General features: G+C 50.7%; 1 protein-coding gene across 2 annotated transcripts; it reads right to left on the bottom strand.

Moving 5' to 3' along the window:
- Positions 1 to 3829: 3829 nt before the first annotated feature.
- MIOS (meiosis regulator for oocyte development) lies at positions 3830 to 18266 on the bottom strand. 2 transcript variants are annotated; one of them, XM_072650769.1, is made up of 11 exons: positions 18159 to 18266; positions 16404 to 17736; positions 16055 to 16153; positions 14619 to 14879; positions 13851 to 14020; positions 10986 to 11051; positions 10038 to 10196; positions 9665 to 9817; positions 7289 to 7493; positions 6000 to 6129; positions 3830 to 5255 (listed from the first exon to the last, which is right to left on the bottom strand). In XM_072650769.1, exons 1-11 carry the CDS (start codon positions 18264 to 18266, stop codon positions 5159 to 5161), a joined length of 2781 nt encoding a protein of 926 aa, XP_072506870.1. In that variant the 3' UTR covers positions 3830 to 5158. The 2 variants fall into 2 exon arrangements, with proteins under 2 accessions (XP_072506870.1, XP_072506871.1); XM_072650770.1 differs by lacking the exon at positions 18159 to 18266 and adding an exon at positions 17865 to 17937.
- Between the last annotated feature and the right edge of the window lie 354 nt (positions 18267 to 18620).

The raw sequence follows: 18620 nt of genomic DNA, 5'->3' as shown, positions 1-18620 counted from the left end.
GATGTCCAAGCACCTCTGCCTCACAGGGTCCCACCCTATCCTCTTAGACACAGCCTCTCCTTGATTCCCAGTGCCCCCCCCATTTCAATGACTGTATTCACTTTTTATGTTAATAAAAGCAACAGCTTACATTTATACAGCAGCTACATTGTGCCAGGCACCATGCTACGTGTTTACAGGCACTATCACAATACCCTGGGACGGAGGTGATTAGTGACTTGCCCACAGTCACCCAACTCACAAGTGCACTGCCTGTATACCTTTAGATAGGCCCTCATTGGCCTCCCCTTGTAAGTGGGAATTATTTCGTTCTCTGTCCTTCTATCCCCAGCCCCTAGCACAGTGCTGGGCACACAGTAGGTGACCCCCCCAATCAGAAATAGAATCCACCACTGGCAGCAATGATGGTCCCATGGGCTCCTCTTTTTCTTCAGCATCAAACTCCAAGGTTGGAATTCTAAAATACTGTCCTAGGAACCTTGACCCCAAACTGCATTGTCTGCAGAGACGGGCAAGCAGCGCTATTTTGTAGCTGAAATGGTGCAGCCTGGCCCGGCCCATCCAGGACAGAGCGAGGAACGGAGAGCTGGGGCTAGTTAATAAATAGCAGACCTTTAAAAGCATCGATGGGGCAGGTGAGGAAAGGCAATGATACCAGACATGCTCCCAGCTGTGGTGCCATTTAAAGACGTGAATGGCGCCTTCTGGGCCCTCCACAGCACCCACACTTGGTAGCACTGCTAGTTTTTTGAGGGGCCAGAGGCAAGGACAGGGAGTGTTGTTGATTGTGACAAGGCCTGGTGATCCAAGGAGATCTGGAGGCTTAAAGAGAAAAATCAAGCCTGGCCACCTTATCTGTCTGCTCAGTATGGTTACAAAAAGCAAGAACCACTTGCAAACCAGATTATCCTCCCTGGCCTGCACACTCCCTTCCAGCTCTGGGCAAAAGTGGGTTTTCAGTTGAAGGTCCCATGATGGGTGACTACTGTCTGTACAAGGACAGAATCCACTGAAAATCCCAGAAAACTGATTTCCCCCGTGTTAGAAATGCCAAACTCCTGGTATTAGAAAACCAACTTATGCCATCAAAGCATACCACCGCCCTTTTGTAAGAACTCTGACATGTTCCCAGCACATGTGTCCTCACTGCCACCCACACATGGGCTCCTCAGAGAGGTGGGAGGTCTGAGGCTTGGGCGACTACACGGACCCAGAAGGAACAGCCTGGGCTGACTCTGCTCCCTGCTGGGTGCACCATGCCCCTGGGGCCAGAGAGGTGGAAGGGGGACATGAATTCTCCATGCTCTCAAACCCGAAGACACCCTGGGACTCAGGCACCATTTTGTTCTTCATTGCATTGAACGCTGAGCTTCTAGGATTCCTGGCTCTGTGCTGGGGGACGAAAACCCATTTACCCTGGGTGTGTGCTTGGGATAGGGGGTGGACTGTTTCCCCATGGCCCCATGTCCCACCAGAGGCTCACAGGCTGCTAAGGCCTCAGACCCTCACTCTACCTAGCAATGGGGCTAGTGGATGCAGAGCCCAGACACACCCATGCCATGATGCCAAGGGGCAAGAGCAGCGGCCCCTAAGTTCCAAGTAGAGCCAGCCTTAGCCTGGGAGACAGCTCCCAGCCAGGCCAGTGGGGCCCTGGGAGCCAGGACTTATCTTTCCAGAACCCGTCATCTGAGGCCCAGTCAAACCCAAGATGTCTATATGGGGGAGGTTATGGGCCTCAAAGCACTGGAGGCTCCAGCAAGAATTCTGTGCTGAGTCGGCCAAGACCATCCCAAACCCCTTATCGAGAGAGAATTGGCTTGAGGCAAATAGTTCTGGAAAGCCATGCAAGTGGGCAAGTGGCTCCTGGGCCAAGCTCGTGAAAGGCCTCTGGAGTTTCATTTTTTGTTTTTTTAGTTTCATTTAATGAGAGAGAGAGAGAGAGAGAGTGTGTGTGTGTGTGTGTGTGTCTGGCAATCAGAGTCATGACACATGCCCAGGGTCACACAGCCAAATGGATCAGGTGTCTCAGCACATTTGAACTCACGTCGGCTGCGCTCTCCACTGCATCATCTACATTATCATTACTAACTGATCACATTCAGTTGATAAGATTTGACATGAAGAGGTGAATTGAAGCTGCCATGTGCTTTCAAAGCCTGCACTAAGCGTCCCGGCCACATTTCAGTTTTGATGTTTTGAAACAGCAATTTCACGTGGAACTGACTCAGTTCCATTTTGTGGTTCAGGGTCAGAGCGGGCAAGGGGGTTTGGGGCAGTTGGCCCATTTGATACAAGAGCTGCGTTTCCTTCCTAACGCTCCCAGAAGTGTTGGGCTCCCAGCAAGTCTTAGAGATAACAGGCGCTTCCAGTGCTCATCATCAATCTAAATGTTGACAATTCCAGGACCCAGCTGTATTTCGTTGGAGGGAAAAAGGTCTTGTTTCTGCCCCTGCTCCCCCCCCACCGCTACTCAGCAAGCTTGAGCAGGGACTTGCAAGGGGGCCCTGGCTGAAGCCTGCTTCAGACCCTGGGCCTTGGCACAGGCTGACTCAGTTCCCAAACCAGAATCCCTACCACCTCCACTCGGCGTGTCTAAACCTCCTCTCCCACCCGCAGTGGGACCAGGAAGTGATCAGTAGTCATTTTTACATGGGGCTCACTCCGCAAGTAACTCAACCATCTAAAACCTCATGTTTTAGCCTCAAGGCAAAAATGGATTATTGCTTCCTAGGTCATACAACAAACATTTAATCCTATAAATTACAAGCAGCACACTGTTTACACAAGCCGGGTGATGCAGTGCAAAGCACCCGGCCAGGAGTCAGGGAAACTCAGGCTCATACTATCTGGGTGACCCTGGGCAAGTCACTGTTTGCCTCATCAGTAAAGTAAACCACTGCAGCATCTTTGCCAGCAAACCTCCAAATGGGGTGACAGACACAAATGGAAACAACCATGAACCAAAGGATTCACCTTATGTCTCATTACAGAATCCCCCTCAAATGGGTCAAGGTTACGCTGGAGGCAGTCAGATCCAAGACATTCAAGGTGATTTTGGTGGCTGGGGTCCCCCTACCAAATTGGCCCTAGGTCTATCTGAGCCACCCTTGACTTGACTCCTGCAGGAGGGGGGCCCCTGCCTAGCACTCGCCTCTTTAGTGTTTACTGGTTGATCTTCCCCTTCAATTCTCTGGCCAATTTCAGCACGTCCATTAACTCCTAAGGGAGTTTAGGCTCTGGGTCTCCTGAGGGACACAGCCAATTCAGATTAGTTAAACTACAGGAAGCTGTTAGGAATTGTCAGTGCTTTTTCCTCCCATCTTCCCCACACGGTCTCAAGGTCAGGCTGGAATGGTTGCAGCTGCACACCCTTTTCTGAGTTTTATTCTTTCTAGCTCTGTCTTCACTTCTACCTTTACCCCAGGAGTGGGTGGCATGAGGGTGCCCAGCTGATTCAAGGCCTTACATAGTAATGAACCATTTTCTACATTTGTTAAGAAAGAACCAACTGCCCCTTTTGCCAAGGCTCTCAGGTCCTGTGTCCAGGAACTCAAGTCTCTCCCCTTCACGGAAGCACTGAGGAGCCTCGCAGGGACTCCCTCACTCCTTTAGGCCCCCAGAGCATCTTCCTGGGTCCTCTCTAAATTCCTCTGTTTCCTTCTCCTCTACAAAAAACACTGGGGCATCACTGGCGACTCCTCTTGTGGCCGAGTTTCTGCCAGTGCTCACTGTGAGCTCTGCACCCAATGTACCCTGAAATGGTCTTTCTGAAGCAGTTGGGGGAAGGAGCTTCCTTCCTGACATGAAATCAGCACAAGTTCCTCTGATGTGGAGAATGAATAAAACAACGTCATCTTTATTAACAAAACCACTTTTGTACAAAAATTATAAATATCCACCACCTAAAGTCCTCACGTGGCCTCGGGGAGCAGAGGCATCAGCACACGGCTGCAGCCCGGAGCCCAGACCTTCTCCACCCCAGCGTCTCCAAGCACCTTTGGCTCACTGCCGGGTTTTTGAACCCATCTGACCTGTAATGATCAGTTTGAGACTCATCATTCTCAGTGCCAATGGTGACGGGCCAGGTCTCAGCTTTGGCTCTCAGCAAAGTGTTCAGTAAAGGCTTGTTCAGCTGCTTCCCCACCTACTCCGCCTCCACACACAAATGCAGAAGAAACCAAACCATGGCACTTAGATGGATTCCCAGGCCCTGGCACGGCCTAAACAAGAATCACATTTGTAGGAGTCAGCTCCCTGACGAGGACTGATGGAAGTGAGTGCTAGACCTCTCCCTTCTCTCTGTCTGGGTCCTCTACTGCACGAGAAGCCTCTAAAGTGGGGGGTCAGCTTCTGGAGGAGACAATCCACCTGGGGGGCCTGCTGGAGGGCAGGTCAGGGGCTAGATGCACACAGGAGGTGCCAGGGCTGCCCTAGCCATTCAGTCGTGACCACGGATAGAAGGAAACTGTGGAGTCGAAGTCAGTCAGACTGCCAAGGTTATGTTGGCATCTGATGACTGGCAGATCAGAAATGTGTGTTCTCACACGGAGAGGTTAAGTTTGGGGCTAAATGAGTGGTTCTCTATCCCCTTCCAGTAAACTGATGGCACACACCATGTAACATTCGTCTTGAATGAAAACATAACTGAACGGTGATTGTGATTGGTGGAGGAGAAGGCCCTTGTGGACAGACACCCATCATCCACTGGTACATTCATTCCTTTTTTGCAGCTGCCTATGTGGGGTGGAGGTGTTAATGACAAGGGAGAGGAAGGAATCAGACTCCCCCAGGAATTTACAAGCCACTTTTGATGAAGGAATTAGCCCTATCTTCTGGAACATGGGGTGAATCACACATTTGGAAAGTCTACATATCTTAATGAAGTATTTCCTGCTTCCCCATAACAAGGTCAAGGTCCTATCTATGTCATGTGATCAGGAGGCATTCTGGATTTCTACAAGAATTTCTGAAATGAACTGCTTTGGCCAGTCAGTGGGCTGCCCCCAAGGACACAGGCTGGTCACTCACTGCAGGAGGGTCTGTGAAGCAGCCCAACCTCATGGAGTTTTTCAACTGCTAGGAGGCAAAGCTCATGAGTAGGGGGTGTGGGTTTGTAGGGGAATCCTGCCAGAAAGCATCCCCCTCGAAGGGTTACAGGCTAGGGCTGCACAGTCTCTGCTGGGACAAGATTCCCTGTTGTATCCAGCTGCATACATTTACAGGAACACGCAGACACGGGACACTCAGCGTGGTCCCTAAACAGAGGGAAAGGGTCAGTTAGAAAACCAGCTTCACAAAATACAGAGGGCTCACACTCACATCTGCTCTCTGTCTCCCCAACTCTATTAAAAGTCTTTGGAATAAGTGAGAAAATAGAACCCCAAAGCAAGAGCCTCAAAACATCAGTGACGGCAAACTGCATGGGGGGAAATGACTTAGAGAAGGCAAGGACATTGCTTGTCTTTCCAAATAGTTAAAATGAGTTTCTTCTTGAAAGGTTTTTGGCTATTAGAAAAATGCCTTCATGTATTCATTTCAAATAAAAGCCAGGGAATTTGAAAGATCTCAACAATGTGGATGAATATGAGATACCAGTAAAGGAATGAAGAGCGAGGGGTTATGGGCCAAGGCAAAAAACTGCTCATCAATTTTCCAGTCACTGCAGGTCAGGTGGTTCTTTACAGATTTGTCTGGAAGTCAGTTATCAATACGACACTTATCTTACTATTGTGACTGATCTCATAAGGGACCCCCCCCTGCCCCTACCCCCACCCAAAAATCCTTCAGAAATTCAGCCATTCCTTTTAGTGACTTGGTTCTGGATCATCGAGTCCAGTGGTCAATGTCAAGTAGAAACCAAGGCACTGATGGCAGCGGAGGCTCCCTGTGAGTCGCACAGTGACTTGGTCTACACTGTCATGTTTCTGGTTTTAGTGCTGTTGGGAGAACAGGAGACCAGAGCCCTGGCTCTGCCGGAGGCTGCCTGCAGACACAGTTACCTAAACCAGCTGAGCATGTGGCCGGCGTGGCCACCGTGCCGGCAATTGTGACACCATGTAAACCAGTTATTGAACTGGGCAAGCTTCTTGTCCTTGCTGAGGTCCACCTTCTCATCTGACTTGGATCCTCCTAGGAAAAGGAAGGCCTTTCCATTACTATACCAGGATGCTTCATTCCGAAGCCTTTAAAAAATGATCCCTAAATGTATTATAGACAGAAAAACTGAAGTTGCCCATGACACTTGTAAACTTATTACTAACGAGGCCAATGTTGAATGATGGGGGAAAGCACTGCCACACTTGTCACCAGTTTCTATGACAGTCAGTGAACAAGCATTTTTTAAGCACCTACTATGTGCCAGGCACTGGGCCTAGCGCTGAGACAGAAGGAGCTCACAACCTAACACATGTTTTACTACAACTCCACGGCCTCCTTGCCTCCAGTTTCCCCGGGACAATTTAAGTCTCATTTCCCAATCCTTATGAGCAGAGGGCAGCTCTAAAGACAGACAGAAAATCTCTGAGGTGAGAGCAAATATGCTTCCAGCCTGGGGCCTTTGTCTGGCAAAGAGATGCAGCATGGGGCCCAACCACTCCTGTGGGGGCCGAAGGTGCTGGCTGTCCTTAGTACAGCTGTCCAGACCCTGACTGTCTGCTCTGCTGCTGTCCCCAAGGTCTCTGGGACACCTCCCTCTGACCAGCAGCTGACACCTTCTCATGGTGTAGAGGAGCTCCCTCCTGGACACCAGGGGCAGCCTGACTGTTGTGTGTATGCCCCCAGGGCTTTGCACACAGTAGGCACTTAATAAATGCTTCATTCACTCATGTGGACATTATTCTCACTGAATACTCCCAATCTGACCTTAACGGAATGCCATATAGCTGAGTTACTGGTAAATGAAGCACCTGAAAATTACTGTGATCCAGTAATGACAACATTGGTCAATGAAGACCCGTGAACGACTCAGCTCTTCTCTGCAAAGTGATGATCCAAGACAATCCCAAGGGACTCACAATGAAGCACGCTATCTGCCCCCAGAGAAAAGGCTGAAATTGCCTAAATACCGACCGAAGCGGGCTGTTTTTCACTTTCATCTTTTTTCTTTAATTTGAGTCTTCTTTTACAAAATGACTAATATGGAATGTTTTCCATACATGCATAACCTGTATCTGATTGCTTACCATCTCAGGGAGGGGGGAAGGAGAGATAGAATTTGGAAATCAAAACTTTTAATAAAAGAAAAAATGCACACTGTAACTGCCAAGTATTTCCTGGCATCCAGACCTACCTGGGCAGCTAGAAACGGGAGTTCCCATATTGATGAGGCAAAGTGCACATCGAGGGAGGGGCTTCCGACAGCCGGGACAGCTTGTGACCTTGGATTTGGTCGGGGAGCCACTCACACCATACTGGCTGAAGCCTCGGCCCTGGTGGGGCACAGCTGAGCAGCTGTAGGAGATGGACTTTCCACAGAAATTGCAGCTCACAAACACCTGGGAAACCAATGGCAGGAGAGTCACTGGGTGGCAGGGATATGGGCCTGCCTCTGCTCCCGTCAGGTGGTGGTTTTCACCACTGGGCACTGCCCGGGATGCTGCATCTGTCCATTCATCTACTGTGCCAGCTGACAGCAGAAAGGGAGGCCCAGGCAGGAGGAAATTTATACTTCTACCCTTTAAAGTCAATAATGACAACCAAGAGATGTAGGGCCCTGGGTATGTTCACTGGGCACTGCCACCTGCTGGTGACTTCAAAACACTGATGAAGAAAACATCTGACTTTCCTCAAAGCAAGAGAGCTGCTGACTGATCGAGGAAAGGTCAGCATCTTGGCGGATGGGTGACTCTGCTCAGCCCAGGCAGCCCCACACCCAATCAAAACTGGCAGACATGTGTGAGAACATCACCAGCCAGACCTGTTGGCAGGAGAAGGGCTGTAGATCACCGTGGGGTCATGAGGAAGAAATACCCTTTATTTAGCTCCTAGGCTGAGAAACCAGGCAGAAAACCTCAGAAGGGTCAAGGAGAAAGGAATCTTTACTTCCAGATTGGGGACAGGGAATGGGAGAGGAAGAGCTGCTGATTTGTTTGGTCTCACCAGTCAGCACTCTGGTCTCAGAGTAAGCTGATCTTTTCAAATCAATGATAAAATGCTCCAAAGTACGAGTGGTAAGAGAAACACAAATCAACACAACCGTGTGGTTTCAAAAATGCCAAAAAGTAGCAACAGTCAATAGTCAATGTTGTGGAAGGATAGCATGCTAATACATTATTGGAATTATGTCAATAGAATGACTAAAGTGTTCATGCCCCTGAATCAGAGGTTCCATTACTGGGCTTATACATCAAGGAAGCCATTGACAAGAAAAGCATCCCCATAGACGCCAAAATATTTATAGCTGCACTTTTTAGGAGAGCAAGGAACTGGAAATGAAGCAGATACCCACCAACTGGAAGCTGGCTAAACAAACTGTGCTACATGAACATAGCTGAAAAGTAAGGCGCTGTAAGAAAAGGATGCTTGTGATGAATGGATCTCTATGACATTTGGCTCACTGAAGTCAGCAGATCCAAGAAAACCATAGACAGTAACTACAACCAAGGAAACAGAAAGAACAGCCACACCCTGCCACAGCAAAGGGGAAAAGAACAACCTATAGAAATGAGAAGAGCGGGATGGCCAGGGGTACAATTTACTGCACACAGCTTTTCCATGTTTTTTTATTTCTTCTCTAAAAAATATGATTCAGTATGTGGAAGGGCTCTTTGGGAAGGGGAGCAGAAGGGATGCTGGGAAAATGTATGGTACCAGAAGACATCCATAAAAACTAATTTTAAAAAATTAAGGAAAGAAGAAAAAAGGAAAAATAGGGGTAGAGGCCAAATGTGATTCTGTTGATATAAGGAATTTTCAATGAGGAAAGTCCCTCTACCAATGTCTGCACCTTCTCTGCAGATTGTAATCTTACAGAGATACCTCAGGTCACACTGCCCCTATGCAGCAGAGGCAGGATCTGAACACAGATCTTTTAACTTGAAGGCTGCTCCTCCCTCCACTCTACCAAGTCGTACCTAATGTTATCTTATATGTGTGCACCCACAGACAATCCTCTGCTTAAAATGTGATCTTGTTTCATGAGTCTTTCCTTCCTTATTATTTCAATATCCTGGACAAAATCTTCCCCTGGGGATAATCCGATCATGAGGGATCAGAACATGCCAGACAGGTTTGGCACTCATCTCCTTAAGAACTTCCAGACCCAAACCTAGGGCCTAGTTGTATCTTCTCAAGTGGTTCTGGGCCACAGAAACCCCCAAATCCTGGCTACCCTTGGGTAGGCCAAGGCTGGGCGAGCTAGCAAATGTGAATGAAGCTGGCAAGAGGACGCAAAACCATTTAAAGTATTCCATTTTGATAGATGAAGTCCCAGTTAATAAGATTTTTACTGGCCAAGTAACAAGATCAGAAGCCAGTGCCATGCAGATAAGGAGGTCAATAGGACTCAGAGTAAGCATTGAAGGAAGAAGCAGACATGAACAGCAATGGCGGTGGTGGTGGGGTGACTCTTAAACCCTTCCCTTCAGCTTCTAGTACATGCTCACGTTTCTTTCGTTGCGGTAGTAGGTGGACTTGCAAATGACACTGTCAAAATGCTTGTCATTACCTGTGCTAAAGGCTTGGAACTGGGATCCAGCTTACTCCGGTGAATGTCAAATTCTGCTCGCTTGTGCCAGAAGCGCCACGCATCCAGCAAATTCCTGTAATTTTCGATCCAATACTGGACCCTCTCATCTTTAAGTACATCTAATGGAGAACCCTAACAAAGGAAAAACAAGCATTAATATTTGAATTTCTTTAAAATATACTGAAGAATTTCTTGGCTTCAACTTCATTGAAAAGCTACGTTCTGGTTGGCATGATCCGATGAAGAAACAGTCAAAGTGAAGACCTAACGGGTGCCCACTCTACTGTGGCCAACACAGGAGAAGCCCCAGGGCCGCAGGACAAGTATTCTGCACCCAGGTCACTGCACTGACCTGCAGCATGCAGTAGCTGGCAGTCTGGACGTCTCCAGTTCTATCAACGTAACTTTCCATTAAATCGACTCCATCCTTTGTTAGACCAGTCAGCAAGATTCCTTCTAGATTTCCAGCCTCTTTCATTTCGTTGGTCAGCTTTTCAATGTATCTATTTAACTAGAAAGTTCAGAAGGTATTTTTCGTTAATTTTGTTCTAACAATGGTAATCCCAGCGGAGAGTTTCCTCTTAAAACTTTAATCTGTTCTGGCATGGCCTCCAACTATATGAGCTACACCTAAGCCCATAGCCTCTCATCCACAGACAGGGTGCTTGGAAGACCACTTGGAAACTAGCTGAGACCAGGTTTAGACGCTCTTTAGAAGGCAGACCAACCTGACTTGGTTCAAAAGTTGACCAAGCCACCCCCTCGGCAGGAGAGCCACCTAGGACATGCAATTCTGGCATTGGCGTGGGGCAGCCTGCTATTTCAAGGGAAAGGGAAGTATGAAACTGGCTGAAAAAAAGGGAAACACATCTAAAAACAAGAGTCTAGAGAACATAAGCCCAGAGCTGGACAAAGCCATGCCATCCAGTCTAACAGCTCCATTTTCCAGAAGGACAAACTGAGGCTCACTGAAGTGAAAGACTTCAAGAAGCTTCCAGGGCTCATTAGGAGCAGAGCAAAGCCGAACTAGGGTCCTCAGAAGCCCAGCATAGTGCTTCTGCTTCCATTCCACGTGTCATGACTGTACACAGAATGAAGGCCAACTGGGCACAGCCTAAAACACTAAGAAGGTCTCTTTCAATCATAGGGATTGTGTAGCATGGCCCATGAAAGACGTGTTGCTCTAGTGAAGATCATTTTGCATTTTGGGAGAATTTGTTACAAAGTGCCCTGTAACTGGTACCCTGTGCCAAAGGGATCCACCAACACAGACGAGCCACATCCTTCAACAAGGTCTCACCTGAGCATCACTGAGGAACTTGCAGGCAAATGCCACCCTGTCTCGTACCGCCACTTTATTCTCATACTGAGGAGAAAAAACAAAGCAAGCCATTACTGACGGGCATCTGCCTTGTACTGTTCACATTTTTACTTCCCATGAACCACAAACCTTCTCCTTCCATGCCTTCTAATGGTGCCAGTAGACCTACAGCCAAATGGTAGACACTGAATCCCACCGAATGGTGCAGAGGAATCATCCTGGCAACGCACAATGGTAGGCACACAGAGTGATCATCGATTGCCCGGGAGAAATACTAATCTTAGACAATATCCAAGTATCCCTACTTTAACATTAGCTTAGGAACTCCTTAAAAAAATCTGAGAATTGGTTAACAGATTTGGGGCTAAGCGTTCATCTGAAATGCCAGGTGCCTCCTGCTGGTAAACACCAGCACCCTGGGGAGACATGTCAGGTCGATGCCTTGGAAGGCTAAGGTGGCAGATCTCACTGACGTGATGAGTGATCCCTGCTGGCCTCGCCTGCACAGCTCTCCTCCATGTCTCTGCACACACTTGCGTGGGAGGCTCATCCAACATGCTTTAAACATTATTCAAAATTGGGAGCATCAAACTGAAATATTCTGTCCCAAACACAAGGTGTGTTTGTGGTTCCTACGCAACAATGTTTTGGAGGGTTCCAAGTTGTTGGGGGTGTAAGCTCAGTTCCATGTGGACAGTCTCGGGCGGGTAAAGGTGAGGACTTCTAAACCTTAGAGTTCTCATGAGGCCCCCCAGGGAACAGCAGGGAATTGAGGTATGAGACCAGGCTATCTCGTGCATTTCCGCCTCTTCCCGTGAGAAAAGTACTGGGAGAGAGCATCCCAGCCCTCGAGATTGGCCCAGATCTGAGCACACCTATTGTTATCTAACAGGCACGGTATTCAGGTGCAAACTATGCAGCAGGAGAGCTTAAGTAGGGTCAGGAAAGCCTGAAAGCACTCTTAGCGCTGAGGGACCCTTACAGGACAGAAGGCCCCTCTTTTTTTTTTTTTTTTTCAAACAAGGGTTAGGCTTTATTCAGGGTCTTGGTTACATGTGCAGGGGGAACTCTTCCTTAGGAGAGAGAGAAATCTCCCAAGGAGGCAAAGATCTTACAGTAAGAGAATGAAAGCAGAAGTGGAAGTGGGGAGAGAGGGGAGAGGGGCCTTCTGTCCTGTAAGGGCCCCTCAGCGCTAAGAGTGCCTTCAGGCTTTCCTGACCCTACTTAAGCTCTCCTGCTGCATAGTTTGCACCTGAATACCGTGCCTGTTAGATAACAATAGGTGTGCTCAGACCCGGGCCAATCTCGAGGGCAGGGATGCTCTCTCCCAGCTCGTTTCCCACGGGAAGAGGCGGAAATGCACGAGATAGCCCGGTCTCACACCTCAATTCCCTGCTGTTCCCTGGGGGGCCTCATGAGAACTCTAAGGTTTAGAAGTCCTCACCTTTACCCGCCCGAGACTGTCCACATGGCACTGAGCTTACACCCCCAACACCAAGTGGTGACTGTTATCTTGAATAACTGCACGTGTACAGTTAAACTAGTACAAACACTGTAGTGTACTCTGTGCTTAACCGGAACAGATTTAATGTGATGAGGCAGGCAGAGTGGGAGCCCAACAGAACCAGGCAGAATTTCCTGCCTAAGTCACCATTTGGGGAAATACTTTTAAGATCCTGGGATGCCTGGTTTCTTCTTCATTTTGGGAAGGTTTTGTGTGGTTTACTTGGGATGAGGGATCGTTTCCTCTCCCTGTGACTGGACTGAATTCTTCAATTCCCACATTTCTACTGCTGAAAGAAATCAAGGCCACAGTACCAACAGTGCCTTTCTCATCTTACAGATGGGGCAGTAGCTGAGCAAGGGCGTCAGAGTTTTGAGAGCCTTTTAAAGACATGACCTCTGAGGGGCCTTATGATCACTCTTGAAAATAAGGTCACCACAGGTATTATTCATGCTGAATTCGCAGGTGTGGAAACTGAGGCTCAAAGGGGGCAAGTGCCTAGGGTCAAAAGGCCCTTGTAAGAGGTCAGGAGTCATCATGCTGAAGCAGATACGAGCAAGGGTTGCTCAGGTGCCACATCAAGAGGGGATCCTCTGCCTCTGAAATGGGAATGCAGGGCCACCTTGTGCTCCGACACATCCTATTCTAAGGACACCACTGCACAAATGAGCTAGCAGACAGACTGGTTGAGAGCCAACACTCCCTTCAGACTGGCCCACTCCATGGCACATCCAAAGAGGCCCGAAAAGGTCCTGAAGAGGAAGGTTCAGACTCTGCTCCCTTGGAAAATGCCTGGGGGCAGAGAGACCCCACAGTTCTGCCTTTTTGTGTAGTGCTGGGCTACACAAAACCCAGGACTTTCAACACTGTACATGCTTAATAAAGGCCTGGTCACCGTCTGGGGGATACTGAGTCAAGAAGAGCTGCAGGAAATTTCTAGGGGAATCAACGGGCCTAGGCAGGCTGCAATGGGAAGCAGGGGGCTTGAGAGGAGGCCCACCAGCCTGGGTGTGGACCCAAGCAGTCTGAAAAGGTGTGAGGGTCTTGCCGCCTCTATCAGACTGGCTCCTCAGAGAGCCTGGGACACAGGAGTCTGTCTTGATTTCCTCTAGGTACACAAACTGGGGTCACTGGGCACTTGAGACCCACTGCCATGATTTGAGTCATTTTTTTAAGTCTTTTGGGGCCGTAGAAAGCTGGCTCCAGGATGGCCATCCATCACACCAGAGAAGAGTGATGATGTAAAAGGAAAACCCCCGAAAGAAATGCCCTGAGGTCGCAAGAGCTCTGGCAGGGGAAAGGAGTCTTGAATGGAGCCATACAGAGCTTACAGAGCTTACCAAGACACCATCATAAGAGCCAGGCTCGCTGGTCAGGAAGGCAAACATGACACACAGGTAGGGGCTGCTGAGCTGTAAACGCAGAGTGCTACACATCTCCCTCCAGAGGGAGTTCTTCTCATCCGTGTACCCCGACAGCGCCATGGCTACCACATTGAGGTTCAGGTCGCCTACATATCAGAAACAGCCCCAGTCAGAATGAGAGGGCTGTGGGTGGCCCCCTCAGCTTTAAAGTAGATGATGCTCCCAGGGAGGCTTACCACAGAGGGGTCTGGTCCCAGAAGAACCTGAGGCCAACCTCAGAACCACCTTCTGGGTATCCTTAGTGAGGCCTTGGGGGCTTCAGTTCCACCTGCCTTTGGCTCATCAGAAGCCATTGGCATGAGGGATGTGTGTTAGCTAACAAAGGCCTTTCTAAAACTAAGCTGGCAGTAACTGACTGGTCGGTTGTTTTTCTCCCCTTTGGCTGCATCCTTCCCTCTGGGGTCCCTGGGCAGGGGCAGCCTTTGGGGATGGGGGGCATTCGGGATCCTCTCTGGCTCCCAATCGCTCTGCTACAGAAAAGTCACTCCATCCAACTCTGAACTCCCTGGGCCCTACACCCTCAAGACTCCCTTCTGCCCCTTCTTGCTCTCAGATCCCACAGGCCCCGAATGAGAGATGATGCCTTCATTCTCCCAGTTACCTCCCTCTCAGCAGTCTGAGAATGCTCTGATGGAGGGCAGTTCTGATCCCCTCGGGTGCCCTATGTGACCCAAGCCCTGGCACCTTTCTCAGAAGAGGCCCCTTCGTTCAGGATCTGAATAGCACGCCGGATGTCCAGGTTGAACAAAGCCACAGCTGCGGCCCGCTCCCATTCTCCCTCTTGCACCAGGGAGTTCAGGAAGGGTCCCACATCCACATCCGTCCCCTTGCTGATCCAGCCACAGAGCTGTAGGGCCAAGATTCTTTCTTCACTCAGACTCTGGCCCTCACTCAGTTTCTCAGAGGCCCCACTCCAGCTGTGCCTGCTGCTGCCTTCCACCATGCCTATGAGAGGATGGGCACTGCTGTCAGGGTAAGCCTGGCAGGCAGCTGAGAAGGGGAAGGATGTACCTGAAGAGCTCCTCTATGAACATTCACATGCTGACGTGTGTCTGAGTGACTAGGTCAGGACAGGGAAGATCCCTACCACGCTCAGGGTGAAGAGCCAGATGAGATCAGGAGTGGCTCACAGCAGACACCTGGCCTCTTCAAGACACATAATAAGCACTTTCATACAACTTACAATCCTCTGAGGTAGAACATGCCAGCCTCATTCTGAAGGGCGGGCCCTCTCTTTATTAGAGGTTTGGAATCCTAGGCAGCCCTGTCATTAGGGAGTGGGGAATGGTCTTGTAAAGAGGCCCTCCCAGACCTGATTACAGCCATGCCCAGCTGCTGTCCGAGGGCGAGGTCCCGGCACCCCATGAGCTTGAGGGTTTGAGGGTCTGCCTGAGTGAGCCATCAGTTCCTTCTGTGGTGAAGTCACATGGGCATGGGGTGGGGGGCACAGGACAGCTGTTTGAAAATAAAACTTTTTCACAACAAACTAATTATTTCACTGATGTAAAAAAGGTAAATAAATAAGGCAGCTAGGAAGCTTCCCCCACCCCTGGGGGCACCAAGAAATGAGGACACTTGCTCAGCCTGTATCAGGAGCAGGACTTGAACCCAGGACTTCCTGCTTCTCTGTGTACTGACATACTGTCTCTCTTCATAAAGGTTAAATCCTCGGGATTAAATGAAAAGTCTCACTCTTAATACAAAAGGAAAATAATTTTAAAATTCTCAGGTAGAAAATGACTTTCCTGTTTCAGGCTCTGCCCTGACAGCCAACATGGTGAAGGAAGGGAAGGTGGGGGCAGGGCAGAGAGCTTAGGAAAATGCTTGCCTTCAGGGGGGGTTCCTGGCAAGGCTAGTTCCAAAGGAGCTCATCCAGCCCCAACTAAGGGAGCCTCAGCTTGGGCCCACCAAGAACCGAGGGTTTCAATGGTTCAAGTCGAAGGGAAGACCCACCAGCTACCACCTCCCCGCAAAAGGTTACTTGAGAAGAAATCCTAACCAAATCGTTAACTCAGTATCATTTACTGAAATAGATACATCAAACCCCACCATGTTACCCACTGTGTAAAGAACACTCCAAAATGGTTAAATATATTTGTAAGAGAAAGGGCCGTCCTTACCCAAGGATGACTTCACGATGGTTTTAATACCTGCATACACCAGTGACCCTTTGTGGCCTAGAGATTTCGGGTCCAAATCTTCAGTGTACTGCTTCATAAGTATTGAAATGCATAGGAAATACTAAGGCTGGCTTGGAGGAAGTTTCCTTTTGAATGAGGGCCAATCAAGACAGAACTGGTGTCTGGGCTAAGGCCACTCTAATGCCTTATCCAGACCCCTCTCTCCCTCCCACACACTAAAAGCAGCTGGGGAGGCCCCCGTCCGCCAGATACAAGGCACTTCTCTAGACAGCACACTGCCAATCTCCGCTGGCCCTCACGCTGTCAGGGTTTTCATTTCAAAGGATATAGTACAGAGTATACCAGAGTGATTTTAGTTGAGGGTCCTCGTTTCCAGCTAATACGTGGTTTCTCCAGACCTGCTCGGTATCAAGGCCGTAGCGGGACAAAGCCCGGAGGCGCATCTTGGTGGCAATGTCTTTTTCTAAAGAAGGATCGCTCCCCTCTTCGGTGCACTCATAGAGATGACGGCCACAGGCCCACATTAAGGAGGTGACTGGACTCCAGGCAAGGGAGATGCGTTCAAACACGGTGAAGTCTGACATGATTCGGTTGGGCGTCACCACGATCATTCGATTCTGGCTGGTCGGATGCCAGGCGAAGGAAGCAATGTAATTGTCGCAGGGCTGCACACTGCGCTCGATGATGGTCGGTTCGGTTTCGTCTCCGATGGGTGTGGGTGTGTGCTGCATGTCATACAGCCTGATGATGTCGCTGTCCCTCGTGAGGGTGGCCAGCAGCCCCGTCCTTGTGGGGCACCAGGCGACTTTAGTGAGAGGCTTGGGCTGCTCTGTCAGGGTCAGAACGGGCTTCTCAAATTTCCTAAGGTCCCAGATGGCCACCTGACCTTCGTAGAAAGAAGCCACGCGGTCGTGGAAGTGGGGGTCCACCATCACTCCCTGGACAGCTTTGGTGTTCACAAACATCTTTTGGCTCGTGTTCCGAAGGTCGAATATAGCCAGGTTCCTATGCATGCCAGCAAGGAGAAGTTTTTGGTCTCGGGGCAGCCAGCAGAGAGACAGACAAGCGTCATTCTGTCCCAGTTCATAAAGAGGCTTTGTCACCACCAGCCCTGCCTCAGTGTCTCCTGCTGAAAGCCTCACTTTCTCCAAAGGAACTGTCGTTTCCGGGCTGTACTTGCTACAGATATCCCAGATCAGCACAGAGAAGTCAGCCCGATGTTTGTCTAGGCCAGCGGCGAGCCAGTTACTGTCCAGCGGGTTCCAGGCCAGGGTGTTGCACTGCCGGGCATGTTTGGGGACAAACTCCTTTCCTATCAAATCCTTGAACTTGGAGTTGTGGTCCTGGCCCAGACTGGTGAGAACCACGCGGCCGTTGGCCTGGCCCACAGCCAGCAGACACTCGGGGTCGTAGCTGAGGTACCAGGCCACGCACTTCATGTAGGGAGTGTCCGAGTTGATGGACAACAAGGTGGCCGCTGTGTCCTCCGACAACCTCAAGGAGCCGGCTTTGAGCTCGGAGCTGCCCGCTGGCTCCACCTGGTACAGGCTCAGCTCCGAGTCACACACCACGAATCTGTCCACCTGGTGCGGTGCCCACAGGATGTCTGGCTTGGACCCACTCATGACGGCTGGCCTCCCGATGAGGTCCTGCGGGAAATCCTGGGCAGAAAACGAGCCTGCGGTCAGAGTGGCCCCCACCACCTGCCACTCCCCAGTGACCCCCTCCCTCCCACCTGAGGGTCATCTGGAGGGTCAGGACAAGCCTGGCCTCGGGCCCGGCTCCTCACCTGTGCGTGGCACACAGCAGGTGCATACTTAGTGTTGGTTCCAGTCCCAGTTCCATCTCCTTGAGCCTTTACTCAAGTTCAGAATTACAGGGGACGGCATGGGCCCGAGAGAACCAAGGGTCCGGTGGCGGGAGACAAGGAGCACGGACCGGGGGAGCCCGGGATGGGAGGGAGCAGCCGCGCCCCACGCCTCTCTCCCCGGGCCCTGCCCCCACCCCGCCCCAGGGAGGAAGCGCTGGCTCCAGAAGGCCCTGCAGCGGCCCCATCAGAGCCCCGGGCACCTTGCGGACTCACCTGGCGCAGGAGCCCCGGGAGGACTCCACTCCGTCCGGCGGCCTCTGGCGGGGCCTCTGCGCACGCGCCCAGCCCACTACGGAAGCCGCGTGGGCCAGAGAAAGTCATCGGGCATGCGCGCCCGCCTCCACCCCCGCCTTTCTGCGCATGCCCACTTCCCACTTCTCTTTCTGGTTCTCGTGAGTTGGGGCAGAACCTGGACTTGTGCCCGCCCCACCGGGCCCCGCCCCTCCCTCCAGGCCCGCCCCTCCCTCCAGGCCCCGCCCCCTACGGACTCAGCATCACTACCCTTCGCTTCAGGCCCTGCCTACCGTCCCGCCCCTCGCCCCAGGCCCGTCCCCGCACCATCCCTTCCCCCCTCGTTCTCTTGTTACTGCTGGGGAGGGTGGGGGACCGTGTGACCCCCAGCCCAAGGAAGGTCTGGGCTGGGAGGGGGGTCTCGAGCTCGGCGTCAGTTTCCCC

Source organism: Notamacropus eugenii, chromosome 3 (genome assembly GCF_028372415.1).
Source record: "Notamacropus eugenii isolate mMacEug1 chromosome 3, mMacEug1.pri_v2, whole genome shotgun sequence".
NCBI classification, from domain to species: Eukaryota; Metazoa; Chordata; class Mammalia; order Diprotodontia; family Macropodidae; genus Notamacropus; species Notamacropus eugenii.
The sequence above is the reverse complement of the archived record's forward strand: the minus strand, read 5'-3'. Positions and strand labels throughout refer to the sequence as shown.